At 40.5% G+C, this 18,468-nt stretch overlaps 1 protein-coding gene across 4 annotated transcripts in view; it reads left to right on the top strand.

Annotated features, from left to right (window-relative positions):
- Positions 1 to 765: 765 nt before the first annotated feature.
- naca (nascent polypeptide associated complex subunit alpha) overlaps positions 766 to 18,468 on the top strand; it is a 28,438-nt gene continuing 10,735 nt past the window's right edge. The window contains exons 1-7 of one of the 4 annotated variants that reach the window (XM_043682006.1): positions 766 to 856; positions 2,672 to 2,743; positions 5,204 to 5,380; positions 9,324 to 9,422; positions 11,714 to 11,758; positions 16,730 to 16,975; positions 18,292 to 18,377. In XM_043682006.1, coding sequence (XP_043537941.1) covers positions 2,674 to 2,743; positions 5,204 to 5,380; positions 9,324 to 9,422; positions 11,714 to 11,758; positions 16,730 to 16,975; positions 18,292 to 18,377 — 723 coding nt within the window. In that variant the 5' untranslated portion in view covers positions 766 to 856; positions 2,672 to 2,673. The remainder of the gene's footprint in view (positions 857 to 2,671; positions 2,744 to 5,203; positions 5,381 to 9,323; positions 9,423 to 11,713; positions 11,759 to 16,729; positions 16,976 to 18,291; positions 18,378 to 18,468) is intronic. The other 3 variants (XM_043682007.1, XM_043682008.1, XM_043682009.1) reach the window with 3 other exon arrangements.

Genomic DNA, 18,468 nt, shown 5'->3' with positions numbered 1-18,468 from the left:
AAATTTCTGTTAACAACTGCTATAAAAAAGTTATCTGGAGTAAGAACAGTCCAGAATAAGAAGGAATTCAGCATTTAAATCTCTGATTTTATAGCCTGAAGAGCTTAATACTAAACATTTGAACTGACTTGTATGGTCGTTCAGAGGCTAAAGTTGTTGTGCAAAATGGTACCGAGCCATCGTGAAGAAGATTAAAAGTTTTTATGTTCAGTATTTGCCAAACTACCTGAACTTAGCCAGGGCAGCAGACTGTTTATTTTCTTTCCTTACAAAAAGCTATTCTAACATCAATCCTGCCTTCAATGTTACAATTATTTGAACTGGGAACTTTCCCGTATCTGTGACTGTCTAATAGAAGTTCCCATTCTGATGTGATATAGGAATCCTCAGCTGCACATCTAAGTAATGTATTTTCAAAAAAATACAAAAAGACAAGCAAAAGGGCTTTTGTGGTAGCGAAAATGTCGCTACCTTTAGGCCAGGTTCAAGTCCCACCTCATCCAGAAGTGTATAACACCACCGGGATTCGAACCCAAAACAGATGCAAGTGCGAACTTTTGACACAGCAAGCAGACACTGAACTGCTGTGCTCTTCAGTGATCCAGAATACCACCTCTATACAAATCGATCCGTCATACAGGTATATAAACATTGCAGAAATCTAAAAACCTCACATTCCAGGGGAAACAACAACGAATCAACCGGAAATAGACATTCTTGCCCAATCAGCAAACAGTAGTGGCGGGACTCCTGGGTGAGCAAATGACCCGGAAACACAAGTGCAATCTTTTTAATATCTAAGTGAAAGAAGTTCAGTCTCTTTCTCCAGCCATCTTGGATTTGACGAACTGAAGCAGTAAGTGTCTGTACAAAATCCACTTCCATCCGATCGTTAAACTATTGGTGATGAGTGCAAAATTGCCCTGATGAGGGAAAGGAGCACTTTATACTTAAGATGTCGTGAAAATTGATCAGTACAAGTTGTATTAACGTAATGTTGAACAAAAATGTGCGGAGCTCTGAGGGAGCGGGTGGCAGCAACAATCTCGTGGTGTCCCACCGGTTGATTATTGGAGGGGAGAGGGTGGAAAAGAGCCCCAGCAGTCGCGAGCATAGCCCGAATGTGCTTTGTGTGGCCGTGTAGCCAGTTTCGCTAGCTATCCGTTTTCGTTTAATTGTAATTTTTTTAAGTTATGTTCAGGTAGGCCACGGAAAGTTGTTTCGACCGTACCTTTAGGTTGTGTGGGGTTTCCAGTTTGCAGGAAGCCGTTTATATAACTGCAAGTCATCTTTAAAGTTTTTTTTTGTTGGTTGCTATATTTTGTCCCGTTCTTTGAAATGTGTTTTTTTGTAATGGTTTGTGTTCATATTAAAAAAAAACTCACGTTTATACTTGATGTTCAGTGTGACTTTCCCAGGTTATTTGTGACTGACGATTGCCTTCCAAGGTACATATTACTTATGGGTTTCTTTTTTTATGTAACTTCTGCAAACTATTCTCTCAAATGCCAAGAATGCCTTCCCCAATGCTATGATTGCACTAAGCATTAATAAATCACTACATGCTATCATCTTAAAACTCTGCTTTAAGAAAATATTCAAACCTATGTGATCAAACGCTTAAGATATGGTATATAGCAGTTGAACTCGGTTAAAGAGCCAAAGTCATTAAATGTTTAAAATTTCCGTTTTGCTAGTGGGACAAGTTGTCTTTAGCTGAATTATGTATGTTTCCATGTGTGAATGGTGCATTGATAATGTGAGAACTTTGTTCCTTAGTTGTCTAATTGAAGTTTTATCAAATGTTTGAACTTCACTCATCCAATAATGCCTGCTGAATGTTCCTGCAACTTCAAAAACAGTAAAATATACAATTGCTGTTCTTGATCATTGTATTCTGTACATTGTCACTTCCTTCACACATTGATTTTCCTTTGTGCGTTTGGTGCTAAGTGATCTGAGCTGATTGAAGCAGACAGCATTGTGCTGTGGTATTAAAACAGAAAATGCTGGAAAACATTCAGCAGATCTGGAATGTTGACTGTTTCTAATTCCACAGCTGCTGACTGACCAACTGAGTGTTTTCCAATAATCTGTATGCTTAGTTTATGCTTCCAGCATCTTTAGCATGTTCCTTACTCATTTAGCCTTCACAAAATCACAAGTTACAGAGATGTTCTAATCTGTTCAGAGATGTTATGCACGCACCTCTAGAGCAGGTGGGACTTGAACCTGGGCCTCCTGGGTTTGCCAGTTCTATGTCTTGTCTCTTGATGTGATTATAATTTCTTAGCCAAAATCTAAACAAAGGGCTGAAATACCAAAGTTGGGCCTGGCCTGGTATGATTCATCCACAGTTTTAAGTTCGGCTTGGCTGAGCATGATACATTTTTGAATTTTACTATAATATGCCACAATGTCTTTGAGCACTGACTGTCAGTGAAATGGGTCTGGTGAATCTGATTTTACAGTAAATAGCTGCACATTTTGAACAATACAGCTTCTGTATGAAAGTTGAACTTTTGAACAAACTTGCTGTAAGAAAATTGTTTGAAAGGTTGTCATCTTCCGTTCAACCAGACAATTCTGGCAACATTGCTACTTAATTCTGTTCATGGGTGTGCTTAATTATGATTAATGAATTTCTGCTAACTGTATGTATTTTTTCTAGGAATGCCTGGTGAAGCCACAGAAACCGTTCCTGCCACGGAGCAAGAAATGCAGCAGCCTCAAGCTGAAACAGGTTTGTATACATGCTAATTTGCACAAGGGATTTTTATTAGTGGTTTTGTGGGTTTTGTTTACACTGCTGGGCCAGTTTATTTTTGGTTTATTCATTGGGATTGCATTAAGTAATGACCAAGGCTTGGGATATTAATTGTAGGTCATCTTTTAGTCATACTAATACTTGTGTAACTGTTCTATTGACCTGTGGCTTCAAGTACCCAGCGAATTGCCCTCCAACTCCACGGTTAAGGTTTCATGGTTCGCACTTTTTTTTTGTTTTTCATTAATGGTCCATTTCCAGGTGCTGTTTGTATTCTCCTCCACCTTCTATTTCTGCATGCTTGCACAAAATGTCTGTCAGTGTACAGTAAGATTGGTATTATACCTCAATGTAGAGCTTCTTAACATAACTTTGGAAAGCACAAAGATTGATAAGGGAAGGTTTCTCTGGGCATCCAACCATCAAGGTCAAATGGTGCTGATGATTGGAAGATTTCAAGATGTCTGCATCTACGGCTTTTTAAATAAGTGGCTTTTGCCAGGGTACATTGAAACTTGTGGCCTATTAGGCCACTTGCTGAGGGAAAGGTGAGTGTCGCAACCATTTTGTACTGCAGTGCTACTTTGAATTGAATGTCAGTGGCAATCTGTCAATTCTTTGCTGATTTATGACTTCTACTTTTGTGGAAAATTGAATAGGCAAGGAGAAAATGTAGATGGTGCCAATTGTTTCTGGGTGTATCTTTATAGTTATTAAGTTGGTATCCTTAGCCTAAACTGGTCATCTTCACAAACGTTTTCAAGTTGAACTTCTGAAGGAACACTCATCGTGGCTTAAGTTTTGGTTATGCACATGGTCTTTTTTTTTCCCCCCTTACAAAGTTAGTTCTTTCCTTGCAGAAAGAGGTACCTGTGTTGTGGAAACAGGCTTGCGTTTCATTTTCTTCAGCATTTTCAGTTTATTTCAGATTTCCAGTATTCACAGTATTTTGCTTTTATACATGTGTTGGCTTTGTAAATTCTTCAGATTTCCAAGGTGTACTGCCACTTCAGGGTGGTGGTTGCAATATAAAAACACTTGAAATTGAGGCTCATGCAGTTTTATGCATTTTGCTCCGCAGCATTAAGTGTTTGCACAAACATTTTAAGCACAAAGATGCGATTCTCCACACGATTGTTACAAAATAGCAGCCATTGCATTCTGTTTAGGCTTGAGCACAGTGTATGAAGCATACATTAAAGAGGTTATAATGTACAGTAGGCACAGTCTTGATGTAGCTTTGAAAGTGCTTTGCACTGAAATAAACGGTGGATGTTAAATCATTAGGATGACCACTTGTCCTTGATTTTAGAACAATCTGATAGTGTTGCAGGCTTTGCTCTTAAAAGAAAGGTTCAGTACAATGAAAATTTGGATTTTCAATATAGATAATTTTAAATCAGTTGCTTGTTTGTAAGTGACAGTTTGATTTAGTGTCAGGTTATAGGAGGATATGTTTCTAAAGCTCAGTGTCACTGTTGTGCAACCATGAGCTGCCTGCCAAAGTTGTCAAGTTGTTGTTTGTTGTGAAATGATTGAATACTACGTCGATTAAGGATTTTGGGCTAGCGCATGTTAGGAGCTTTGTAGCACACTAAAGTTTAAATTGACGATATTCCACAGCCAGAAAAATACAAGTTAGAGAGGGTTTAGAAGAGATTTACCAGCATCTTGCCAGGCATGGAAGGCTTGAGTTATAAAGAAAGGCTGGGACTTTTCACTGGGGCATAGGTGAATGAGAGGTGACCTTTTATGGAGGTTTATAAAGTCATGAGGGGTACAGGTAGGGTTCATGATAGGTGTCTTTTGCCTAACTAAAGGGGTATATTTTTAAGGTGAGAGGAGAGAGATTTTAAAAAAAATGTAAGGAACAATTTTTCTTTTCCAAAGGGTGGTTCATGTATGGAATGAACTTGCTGAGGAAGTGGTGTATATGGGCACAGTTACAACATTGAAAAACATTTAGATAAGTATACGAATAGGAAAGATTTAGAGGCATATTGGCCAGGAGCAGGCAGGTTGGACTAGTTTAGTTTGGGATTATGTTTGGCGTGGACTGGTTGGGCCGAAGGGTCTGTTTCTGTGGTGTATAACTCCATGTAAGTGTAAACATCTTTTGATATTATATGCACTTCTGATCTTGATACAAGGCTATATGGTACTTGAGTTTCCCCTTGGTTTTTTCACAGCTTAAGCGCAACTGACTAGTAAATATTTACTAAGCACCTAATGGGATGCTGGTCACTTTACTGTCCTCACTATGTTAACAGGAGCACATTATTAGTGCATGTGGTCACCTGGTGTGAAGGCTACTTTTCTTTTGGGAGTAGTGGGGTGAAGAGGAAAGAGGGCGTTCGAACCCAAGGGTAATTTGCGAACTTGGGCAATGTCAGTATTATATTGTCCATTTGTAGTACTGTCCCAAATCCTTTACAGCAGAAGAATACAGTGATGTCAGCATTTCTGCCTCTGGGGGAGAAAGCACTGCTTCAAGCGAATTGGCTGCAGGTACTGACTCAACAGAATCTGCCATTTCTGGACTGGCACGTGAAGCTTCCCAAACTGGGGCCATCACTGAGAATACACTGCCTCAAGCTGTTCAGGAGCTTTCAGGTGCGTTGTCGATAGTAGTAAGGTGGTAGCTTTGTCAACATAACTGCCATTAATAGCCAGGTTTTTTGTTTAGTTTCTAACCACGATAATTATTTTCCATGATCCCTTGAAAATAACTCTGCATTTGAATACACCTGCTTTTACAGAGTAATGTAGAAGGTACTACAATAAAAGGATGTGATGGAAATTGTAAACTAACATGTATAAAAGCCACAAGTTTCCTCTAAGTGTAAAATTTATGGTGCCTGCTACTGATGACTTTGTTTTTATTACACCAAACATATCACTGATTTAAACTCAGCAGGTGAGAGCAGAAGTTAAATGACCACGCATTTATAACAGCAAGGACACACCTAAAGCATTATATACACAATGCTGTGAAGTAGCCCTGTCAATATAGAAAATGCAGCAGCCAGTTTGCGCAAAATAAACAATGGACTCACATTATTACTGAATTTCCCTATCATGGTGGCCTGGAGTCCCATACATGCTGAAAACTACATTTGAAGTGCTGTGATCCACATTTGGGCAAATGCAGGGCCAATTTGCGCGAAATAAAATGCACTTCACTGAGCTTGTGTGAACATCCCGCCATATAGCACTTTAGCATATCTTGAGGGCAATTTGTAAGAATGCTTTTGAAGTACTGCTTATGTAGGCAAATGCAGCAGCTACATTGCGCAAAATTACACATGCAAGGCTTAAAGTGTGTGTGGTGCCTTATATCATGAGCTGCTGTAAAGCACATTGCGTACAAATATCACTGAGCAGGCAAATATGACAATCGACTTGTGCAAAGCAGACAAGATGACAACAATGAAAAGTTTGCAATAATGCTACCTTATGATCCTGCAATGTTTTTTTTTGAAAGGAAAATATTACAAATCCAGCAGTCACTTTGCGTTAAGCATTTATCTATAGTGAAGTTGAAATGATCATCACTATAACTGGTTATATTATTTTGGTGCCTGATGGTCCTTTGGCATTGTTCTGTGAAATTATTCACCTGCATCTCTCGAGCACCTATTGGGTCTTAATGTTTGAGTTAAATTTGAACGGTAGCTTCACTGGAGCATTCCCTCAGTGCAGACCTGAGCTGGAATTCTGAATGTCTAGAGCTGCTATGTAACCAGTAAGTGTGCCCCTTCAGGAGAGCAGAAAGGGCCACAGAAAGCTGTGTTTGAAATTGCCCCACACTGCTGTAGGTACATGAACATTTCTTTCAACGTATTTCTTGAACTGTTCTTGAATCATGGCTGAATTTGTTACTTCAATGGGGGACTGAATCCTGAAAGGCTGCATCTATTTTCCCTTTCATGGATCATTTGGAATTAAGGGTATAGAGAAGGGATGATGAACAGAGTGCAAATTGATTATCAAATCTTGTCCTGATTTGAGTTTTTATTTTCAATGTTCATTGTTTATGACATTGAATAAAATTAAACAATCAAGGTAAATTAGTGGTCTGAGAATCATAACTTTATATTTTGACTGTCCAGTTGCACAGTTCTATTTTATATGTAAATCCCTTGGGGTGACTCTTTGCTTTTCTCAAGTGCTAGGTGTTGGTTTTGGAGGAAGTCACAGCAAGCAAGACATGTTACTCGAGTTGGGGATTGTCATTAAATTTTTTTATTTGCCTGACTAGTTTGTGTTTCACCCTTGGTGGCTGTTCCTATGCAGGTGAAATGTCTTGTTAGTTGGGAACAGAAACCTTTGAACATGAAATATTTAAAGCAGATTTGTGAGGTGACTTTGGCTGAGGGTGACACCTTAGCTTGTGTGAAGATTGACCGATGAAGTTGGCTTGAATGACGAGTGAAGTGCTAGTGCGAGACCTCCTGAAGTAACATCCTTGGCTAACTGAATTATGAACTGAAATTAGGAATCATTTCTCACAAAGTATGGTGTAAATTTGGAATTGTTCTGTAAATAGCATGTTAAATCCCCTGTTAAAACTTAAGATTTCTGTTAACCGAAGGTATTTAGTAATATGGGGCAAAAGTGGCCTTATAGAAATTATGGCTGATTTCTGCCATTGTTTCATTGGCTCTTGGGGCTAAGTGGCCTTCTATCATAATTGCATTTGTGGGATTAAAAAATGTTACTTTTAAAGGTTACTAACTCCTGCTAATCCAGAAAGTATTTTGCTCTGGGTGTTTTAATCTCCAGTCATGCTTCTGTGCTTTGGCTGGCTTGTTTCTTTCGATAAAAGTGCAAAACCAGACCTGAATAAGGAACCTTTCTCACTTAGACTTCTGTCAAGAGAAAGTAGACACTTCTGACTCTAAATGCATCCATAAATTGTCTGGTTAACCATTCGTTAATACTTTGAGTTCTTGTGGGATGTTTCTGTGGTACTTCAGATTTTCAGCATTCTCTAGCAATTTTGATATTTGTAGGTTTATTGTTTTTGGTTCTTTTTGGTAAGCTGCCATGTTGAACCAATGCCAAGTTGTAACCTGTGCCACTGTCTATGCTTTTTAAGCTTAGAGGCAAATTATGTATTGGGCCCAAAAAATAATCAATGCTTGCATTTTGTTTTGCAGTGCATCTTGACTAAATTGTGTATCGTGGATGGTCTTTAAAAATTCTGGCTGTGTGAATGCCTTTCTTTAAAATTACTGAGACCAAAGATTCATCCAGTCTTGGTGATTGGCTTGTATCTTTTTTTTTAAAGAAAGCTTGAACCTCTTATAATTCAAGTAGGAAATCTATGCAGCATTCTTTTTTTTTTGCAGAAGTCAGAAGATAAACCAATATTACTGAGTAGAAATTTAACTTATTCTCTTCCTAAGATGCCACCAATGTTGTAAATAGTTTACTATAACAAACTTAATTGATTCAGTGCTCGTGAGCTGCTACACAAAAGGAAAATTTTAAGGTGTTAACAGACTTAAGATCAAGACTGAACACGCTGGGACTCTCCCTAGCATAGAAAGGTAAGGAGTGGCTTTGTTAGGAGTTTAAATTCTAACAGTTTTGATAGGATATATATATATATATATATATGTAAGGTTCCCCTTAAATGCATCTATGTTGTTTGCCTCAACGACTCCTAGAGGTAGCAAGTTCCACATTCTCACAACTGTGTTTTTCCATAAATCCACTAAAGAATTAATGATCATTTCATATTTATGCCTCTAGTTTAGGATTCTAGTTTAGGATTATATATAACTTTTGGGGAATCCTAAACTAGAGGCATAAATATGAAATGATCATTAATTCTTTAGTGGATTTATGGAAAAACACAGTTGTGAGAATGTGGAACTTGCTACCTCTAGGAGTCGTTGAGGCAAATAACATAGATGCATTTAAGGGGAACCTTACAGTACAAAAGAGAATGTAATTTGAGGGATATGTTGAACGAAAAGGGGAGGGTGAAGGCTGGTGTGGAGCAAGTCACTGCCCCAGTTGGGCTGAACAACCTATTTTTTGTCTGGTAAATCTGAGGTAAAATTCTTGACTGAAACCATTTTGGTTTGCTAATCAATGTAGATGTAGATTTTCCAAGCTGGTTCCTGGACACTTCATTATGTTATCAAATTCCTTTATTTTAATTAATAGTATAATATTTCTGTTGCTCTTTTTAATGGTTTGTGAAATGAAACCATTTGTTTTGCTTTGCCTTGCTGACACTCTTATTTTGAAGTAGGATCTGATCAGAGACAGTATATTATTTTTATTTTTTTAACTTTGTACAAAGGCTTTGAACAATGTGTTGTTAAATTTGTTTTGACAGGTGTAATGTGGATTGGTAAACCCAGTCAAATGTTATGAATGATCAAAAATGGTGTGAGCAAATGTTAACTTGGTTTGTTTCTTTTTCTGGCTTACTACAGTATTTCTCAATGATTGTGTGTAAAATTTTCTGGGTTTAATCTAGACTGTAAGCTTGCTTTTAATGTTTGTCTGTAACTCATGTTATCACTCAACTTTCTAGCTGGGGCCGGTGCTCCTGCCTCAGAAGCTCCTGCTGTGCCTGGTGCAGTCCAAGCACCTGCATCCCCCGTTTCTCCTGAGAAGTCTGTTCAAACTGCAGGTAGACTGACAATAGATGACACCTTAAACTAACAGTGATCTGAAACTTGCAGTTCCGCTAACAACTTTCTTGTTTGTTCTTGTGCACTTGTGTATTCTCAACTACTCTAACCACTCCATTTAAAGTGGGTGGTAACTTAGGTTTTACAGTCTTTTTGCCTCTAGACTCCAGACTAGGATTATCGTTTCTTGTGACAACTAGCTATGTGGATCCTAAAGTGAAATGGATTTGACCATTTGATTCAGTCAATGCAAAACATGGCATAAAACAGCCTAACCTGAATTGTTGAACTCTGGTGATTCCTATGGGGAACTAAACTTGTACCAGTGCAGTAATAGTGTTTTATCTGATGTTTGGCTTGGGAGATCTATTTTTGCTAAATTTGAGTAAGTTTACTGTACGTATCATGTTTTTAATCTGGTAATTCTTGAAACCAATATCTTTGTTTTTAAAGAGTTCAATTTCCTGAGCATTGGCATTGCTACAAAAAATAATTTGGAAACCATTTAAATTTGACCCTTATGCTAGCTGTAACTGCATGGTTGAATTATTATATGTAGTTACGGCTATTTTTAATAATTTCTTCTCAAAGAATACTGGCTTGTGATAATTCTGGTTCTGAAGTTGTTGTTGTTCTTCTGGGATCTTGTTCAAGAGGTTTCCCAACACCCCACCCCATGCCCAACTCTGTCCTGGAAGTGATAAAGGCCTTTTGTACTTCACTGCATGGCTAAGATGATATTCCATGGACAAAACAGAAATGTTCCTGGCAAAGTAACTAATGCCATATATTGTAAATGCCAATGAGGTGACTTTGTTCTAAAAGTATTTTTTAAATCTAGCTTATTTATATTTGAGATGCTGCTCAATACTATTGAAAGTGTAGGAGTGTCACTTAGGAGCACAGTGAGTTAAAAGCCTAAAAGTAATGAATAGGTATTGACACCATCTCTTCCTTGCATGCTAATCCATAAAGGAGTCCAATTAACTGCTTTGAAATCCATATCCCATCAAAAAATGCAAAATTATTAAGGTCAGGTGGTTGATCACTTGCTTATAATGTGACACATCTAAAGCTTATTTTACACTTGATGTGGACATGAGAATTCAGAATGTTTGTTTTCTATCTTGTCTTTTCAATTTTTGTAACTCTTTCTTGAAGACTGTGTTGTCAATAGGCTTATTTAACAAATTGTTTCCAATGCACTTAAGATTTGTTTTGTCTAAATCCAGCACTTTATTTAATGAGATTTCCTCAATTAGTCACATCAAGTTATTACTATCACCACAGTGACTGGTTAGGCCTGGAGCATTTTCCTAAAGCAAAAATTGAGATTCATTTCATTTGAATGGGCTATCCTCTACATTTCCCTATTGTTTGAGTGATGGCAGCTTCAAGTCAGAAATTATTGGGGGTAGCACAGTGGAAGAGAGAAGGCATATTGACAAAATCAACAAGTGCAGTTTCAAATGCAGCACACAAAATTGGGGTATAGTCCATATCAATGAAGAATGTGACAAAGTACATGAAGATCTTAAACTTGCAGAATGGGTGTAAATGTAATTGGCAAACTAGTGTAGTTGTAGTTCAAGATCTTGCATTTTGGTTGCATAAGTAAAGAACATGAAATGCTTAGGTAATGATCTAAATGGTGGTGGAGAATACTCAGGATGCAAATACATAGCAATAACACTGGTTAATAAGACTATTTTAAAAAGTAAATAAAACCACTGGGGATCATCTCTAACAGAGGTTAACGCTGCAAAATTTCACTGTCGAATCATTAAAACACATGTTTGACTTGAGTATTAGGAACTGGGTATATTCACAAAAGAAAATGTGAACTCTAGTACCAGAATTAATGATACTGTATACATATCAGGAAAAACCCAGCAAGCTTTTTGAAAAGAACTAAAGGTTGATCTGATTTCAGATCTTTAAAGGGTAGATGTGACAAAATGGGGAATGGAGAGACCAAAGCCTGTAAATACTAGGTCATCATTGATGACTTCAGTAGAGATTTTAGAAGAAACTTTCTACCACAGGATGCTTGGGGCAAATAACATTGACTTGTTTTAAATAAGCACAAGAGGGAAAGGAAGAGAATATGCCAATGAGTGGATGTAGGCTTGTATGGAATATAAGTTACAACATGGATCCAGTTACCTGTTACCGTGGTGTGAATTTAATAACTTTTTTTGGAGTTGATTATATTTTCTATGAACACCTAAATCCTAATGACAACACTGCTCTATACTTTTATTCATGATTTTTTGGTTATCTTCAACAGCTACCATTGAAACCTGTTCTGAGCATGAATCAGTTTCTTCAGCCAGTGAGTACAGACAGGCTGAATATGAATCCAGCAGTGCCAATAAGATGGAGCTTTCAGCTGCTACTGACTTGCATGGCGTTGATCTCCAGCTTCCATCCCACCAAACCACCACCAATGATTCTTCATACCTACTGTCTGATTCTGTGTCTCTTGTCCAACCACCTTTAGAGCTGTCTCTATCTTCTCCTATTTCTATAATTTCTAGTGAGGTGCCTTCACTTACTGCTGGCCTCCCCACTGAGCAACCACTGTTACCTGCTGAACGTACTGATGCTGTTGATGAGTTACATGCATCTACTGACCTAGTTGCAGTTGCCACTGTTGATCAGTTGACTTTGCCCACTAACTCGGTTGCCTTGTCTGGGTTGACTGTATCTAATCCCCTGAACACTGAAGTAGGCTCTGATTTTAGACTGTCTGAATCTGACCAGGTTACTGTTGCCAATGATATTCCTTTGCCAGCCTGTTCTGCTGTAACTAGTGTACCTTTACCTACTGATGCAGTTGATGGCCCCACCACTGATCAGTTGTCCTTGCCCACTAGCACTCCAACTCAACATTTGACTGATCTGGAAATAACTGCTGTTTTGCCTGACTCACTGAAGAATACTAATGTTGCCCCTGATGGACTGTCTTTATCTGCTGACTCCGTTACTACCAACTCTGGACAGTTTCCATGTGACAGTGTTATTGCCCCCACTGTTTCTGGCATAGCTATCGAGCTTTTGGCTGATGAAATGGCTGAAACTGCTGCAGCTGCATCTTTACTCAACGATGGTATTGCTACATTAGATAGGCTGTGCTTGCCTGATCATACTGTTGGAATGCCTTCACCCCCTGATGCTGCTATGACTGCTCATTTGCCAGCATCCACTGGTATTACTGACCAGCCACCATCAACCATTGGCATTCTTGATCAATTGTCATCTCCCACTGATACTGCGGCCAGTCAGTTGCAGCAGTCAGTTGCTGACATTGTCAGTATTGCTGGTGGGTTGTCGTCTCTTGTTGATGAGTTAGTTCAATCACCATCAACTGCCAGTCAGTTATCATCACCTGCTGATGGTGGTGAAGAGTCCCTGTTGCCCACCAACGCTACTGGCCAACCACCGTTGCCCACTGACTGTATTGATCAGTCACCTCCTATTGATACTGAAGATCAGTTGCCATCATCCACTGATCCTGCTAGTGTTACTGGTCAGTTGACATCTCTTGTTGATGAATTCAATCAGTCACCATTGTCAACTGACATTGCCAGTCAGTTGCAGTTACCCACTGACAGCGATGCTGCTAGCCAGCCACTGTTGCCCACCAATGCTACTTGCCAACCACCATTGCCCACTGACATTGATCAATCAACTGACACTGATGTTGATCAGTTGCCATCATCCACTGATGTTGCCAGTCATTTGCAGTCACCCACCGACACCGATGCTGTTAGCCAGCCACTGTTGCCCACCAATGCTGCTGACCAATCTCCGTTGCCCGCTGATGTTGTTGATCAGTCAACTGATATTGATGTTGATCAGTTGCCATCATCCACTGATCCTGCCAGCGTTACTGGTCAGTTGACATCTCATGTTGATGAATTCAGTCAATCATCATTGTCAACTGATGTTGCCAGTCAGTTGCAGTTACCCACTGACAGCGATGCTGCTAGCCAGCCACTGTTGCCCACCAATGCTACTTGCCAACCACCATTGCCCACTGACATTGATCAATCAACTGATACTGATGTTGATCAGTTGCCATCATCCACTGACGTTGCCAGTCATTTGCAGTCACCCACCGACACCGATGCTGCTAGCCAGCCACTGTTGCCCACCAATGCTGCTGACCAATCTCCGTTGCCCGCTGATGGTGTTGATCAGTCAACTGATATTGATGTTGATCAGTTGCCATCATCCACTGATCCTGCCAGTCATTTGCAGTCACCCACTGACACTGATGCTGCTAGCCAACCACCGTTGCCCGCTGATGGTATTGATCAGTCAACTGATGCTGATGTTGATCACTTACCATCATCCATTGATCCTGCCAGCGTTACTGGTCAGTTGACATCTCATGTTGATGAATTCAGTCAATCATCATTGTCAACTGATGTTGCCAGTCATTTGCAGTCACCCACCGACACCGATGCTGCTAGCCAGCCACTGTTGCCCACCAATGCTGCTGACCAATCTCCGTTGCCCGCTGATGGTGTTGATCAGTCAACTGATATTGATGTTGATCAGTTGCCATCATCCACTGATGTTGCCAGTCATTTGCAGTCACCCACTGACACTGATGCTGCTAGCCAACCACCGTTGCCCGCTGATGGTATTGATCAGTCAACTGATACTGATGTTGATCAGTTGCCATCATCCACTGATCCTGCTAGTGTTACTGGTCAGTTGACATTTCTTGTTGATGAATTTCATCAGTCACTATTGTCAACTGACGTTGCCAGTCAGTTGCAGTTACCCACTGACAGCGATGCTGCTAGCCAACCACTGTTGCCCGCTGATGGTATTGATCAGTCAACTGATGCTGATGTTGATCAGTTGCCATCATCTACTGATCCTACCAGCGTTACTGGTCAGTTGACATCTCATGTTGATGAATTCAGTCAATCATCATCGTCAACTGACGTTGTTAGTCATTTGCAATCACCCACCGACAGCGATGCTGCTAGCCAGCCATTGTTGTCCACCTGTGCTACTAGCCAACCATCGTTGTCCACTGACATTATTGCTCAGTCAACTGATGCTGATGCTGATGTTGATCAGTTGCCATCATCCACTGATCCTGCCAGCGTTACTGGTCAGTTGACATCTCATGTTGATGAATTCAGTCAATCATCATTGTCAACTGATGTTGCCAGTCAGTTGCAGTTACCCACTGACAGCGATGCTGCTAGCCAGCCACTGTTGCCCACCAATGCTTCTTGCCAACCACCATTGCCCACTGACATTGATCAATCAACTGATACTGATGTTGATCAGTTGCCATCATCCACTGATGTTGCCAGTCATTTGCAGTCACCCACTGACACTGATGCTGCTAGCCAACCACCATTGCCCGCTGATGGTATTGATCAGTCAACTGATGCTGATGTTGGTCACTTACCATCATCCACTGATCCTGCCAGCGTTACTGGTCAGTTGACATCTCATGTTGATGAATTCAGTCAATCATCATTGTCAACTGACGTTGCCAGTCATTTGCAGTCACCCACCGACAGCGATGCTGCTAGCCAGCCACTGTTGCCCACCAATGCTGCTGGCCAACCACCGTTGCCCGCTGATGGTGTTGATCAGTCAACTGATATTGATGTTGATCAGTTGCCATCATCCACTGATGTTGCCAGTCAGTTGCAGTCCCCCACTGACACTGATGCTGCTAGCCAACCACCGTTGCCCGCTGATGGTGTTGATCAGTCAACTGATGCTGATGTTGATCACTTACCATCATCCACTGATCCTGCCAGCGTTACTGGTCAGTTGACATCTCATGTTGATGAATTCAGTCAATCATCATTGTCAACTGACGTTGTTAGTCATTTGCAGTCACCCACCGACAGCGATGCTGGTCGCCAGCCATTGTTGTCCACCTGTGCTACTAGCCAACCATCGTTGCCCATTGACATTATTGCTCAGTCAACTGATGCTGATGTTGATCAGTTGCCATCATCCACTGATCCTGCCAGCGTTACTGGTCAGTTGACATCTCATGTTGATGAATTCAGTCAATCATCATTGTCAACTGACGTTGCTAGTCATTTGCAGTCACCTACCGACAGCGATGCTGCTAGCCAGCCATTGTTGTCCACCTGTGCTACTAGCCAACCATCGTTGCCCACTGACATTATTGCTCAGTCAACTGATACTGATGTTGATCAGTTGCCATCATCCACTGATCCTGCTAGTGTTACTGATCAGTTGACATCTCATGTTGATGAATTCAATCGGTCACCATTGTCAGCTGATGTTGCCAGTCAGTTGCAGTTACCCCCCGACACCGATGCTGCTCGCCAGCCACTGTTGCCCACTAGTTCTGCTGGCCAGCCACCATTGCCCACTGATACTGCCAATCAGTTGCCAATATCTGCTGATGCTGCCTGTGTTAGTGGTCATTTTCCATGTCTCAATGCTCTCAATCAGTCACCATTGCCAACTGATGTTGCCAGTCATTTGCCACCCACTGACACTGATGCTATTGGTCAGTTGCTAGAGTCTGCTGATCAGTTGCTGTTGCCCACTAACACCGATGCAGCTGCTGACCAGCCACTATCTACTGACTCTGCCAGTCATTTGCTGTCATCTGCTGGTCTGCTGTCACCTGTCTCCAATTCTGCCACCCTGACTTTGCCTATTGATACTGTTATTTCCTCTAGACAGTCTTCAGCTCAAACTGTGACAGATGTTACGGATACTGCACAGTTGTCTGCCAATCTCATTGCTTCCCATGCCACTGGTGAGCTACTTTCAGCAGATGTCCCTTCAGTTTCCTCCACTGATACAACTGAGCTGTCGGTGTCATTTAATTCTCTGGAAGTTGCAATAGATACATTATTGGCCAATCCTTTAGATACCCCTCTTGCAACGGAGGTTCAAGGTGCAATGTCTACATGCATTACTGAGCCATCTTCAGTTGTCAGTGCAACCACTGAGCCTCCTCTGTCCTCTCTCCCTGTAATTGATGGTTTTTCTGTGTCCCTCAAAACACATTCTGCTGATAAACTACCTATGCCAGCTTTTGATCAGGCACTGACTGTAGTCTCGCCTTTTAAACTGCTTCAATCTCCTGACCTGTCTAATTCAGAGTTACAACCCCTTGTCGTTCAGTTAACCTCATCTGACCAAGTTGCTCAGTGCACTGACTTGCTTCTGTCTGTTGATCCTTCTGTTAATGCACAGCTTCAGCCTCCCTTGCCTGCTCCTGATCATTCCCTTCATGAAACACCTTTGTCCACTGAACTTTCTTTGTCAGAATCTACAACACCTGTCACTGATTTTCCATCATCTTTCACTCTTCCATCTGCCTCTGTTCAACACTCTACCCCATCACCTGGATCATCTTCAGCTGCTCAAATTGATGATGATGAGATGCCACCATTGATTTCTGCCATCGACGAGACTCCCCTCTGTGAAGGTCCTCCCCCATCTGTTATTGAGAAGGCAATTCCCAAGACTGCTTCAACTGGAAAGGAGCCTGTGGTGAAGCAGAATAATGAGGGTATTTAGTTTGGTTGAGGTGTGCATGTCGTAGTGTCCTGCCTATTTGAGCTGGGAAGTAAAGGTTTGTCCTATAAAAGTTCACATCTTGTGGACAGCTAACTTTTAAGTACGGTGCTCTGTTCTGGAGGAGTATTTTTGTGGGGATGTTTGTCTTCTGTCCTCCAGTGTGTATGGGGTAACTTAAAGTTAGCCTGTCCTTGTACAAATGAAGGTAATGCGGTATGAAATCTGTACTTTATGTAAAGTGTGTAGTCCATATTTTCTTAATGATTAGCATTAACATCTTGTAAAATGGTGGAAGGAAGAAAGATAAGTTGTTACTACTGAATGTTGCATGTCCTCTTTGAATTGATCAATCACATCTGTTGTTTGAAATCAATTTTCATTGAGGAATTGCTGTCCCATTTGGTACAGGTTGATTACATAATGTACAAATTTCAACTGTCCACTAGGTGTTTAGAGCTTGCATACTAATGCAAACGTGGAGTCCACTTTTGTTTATTTGCTGTTTTGTTTTACAAGTGGGATTTAACACTTGAATGCACTGGTTTTAATATGTTAATAGACACTTAGTACACTAATCTAATCTGTGTTAACGTCTTGTCTCACATGCTAAAACTTGCCTGCCTCCCTCAACCTGTGAATATTTGGAGTACATTGTGGTTCTTGTACTTTAAAATCTAATGATTAGTAAGCATCTTTCATACCCAAAGCTTGAGGCAAACTTTGGAGTAATCTTTTATTTTTAAATCCAGATTGTTTTGTAAGTTTGCCTATTTTCTGTGCACAGGATGAGCATTGCAGGTACAAATATGGAGAATTTACAGCACCTGTATAAGTTGGAGTGTTGACTGGTACCAAGAACATTCACGCTAACCTTTGTTTTAAATTGCTTATATTGCATGGTGTGAAAGCTTAACCAGTACCGAGCATTGTAATATCCAGATCTGTCTTTCTCCCTTGTCAACAACAAATTTAAGGTAAAACGTTTCTGTAATGCTGCAAAGGTCTATTTCTTTTACAGTTATCATTTGGGTTCTGAGGTTTGTTGCTTAAGGCATTTGTAGAAAAATATCAAAATGTTAATGTTGCACCTTTGTAATAAAATTCTTGTACAGGGTGAAAGCTTTAATGCACGAGTTCACACTTTTTCTTCACCTTAGCATGGCTGCCTGATAAACGTGGTTTGGTAACTACGATAAAGTGATGTTCCTCACTTTCAAGACGAGTACCACAATTTCTTTGAAAGTCACTAAAGTGCCACAAACGTAGAAAATGTACGAAGTGCTGTATTAAATATATGACATTTTGTAGGGTCTGGGACAGAGTCGGACAGCGATGAGTCGGTACCAGAACTGGAGGAACAGGATACAACGCAGTCAGCGACACAGCAAGCTCAGGTGTGTCTGCAAATATGTGAATATAAACACCCTCTAACCTTGTTTCAAAAGGCAAATGTCTTCACAGTAAAGAATCCTATCTACAGACCCC

The sequence above is a fragment of the Chiloscyllium plagiosum genome, chromosome 43, assembly GCF_004010195.1.
Source record: "Chiloscyllium plagiosum isolate BGI_BamShark_2017 chromosome 43, ASM401019v2, whole genome shotgun sequence".
In the NCBI taxonomy this organism is placed as follows: Eukaryota; Metazoa; Chordata; class Chondrichthyes; order Orectolobiformes; family Hemiscylliidae; genus Chiloscyllium; species Chiloscyllium plagiosum.
The sequence above is the reverse complement of the archived record's forward strand: the minus strand, read 5'-3'. Positions and strand labels throughout refer to the sequence as shown.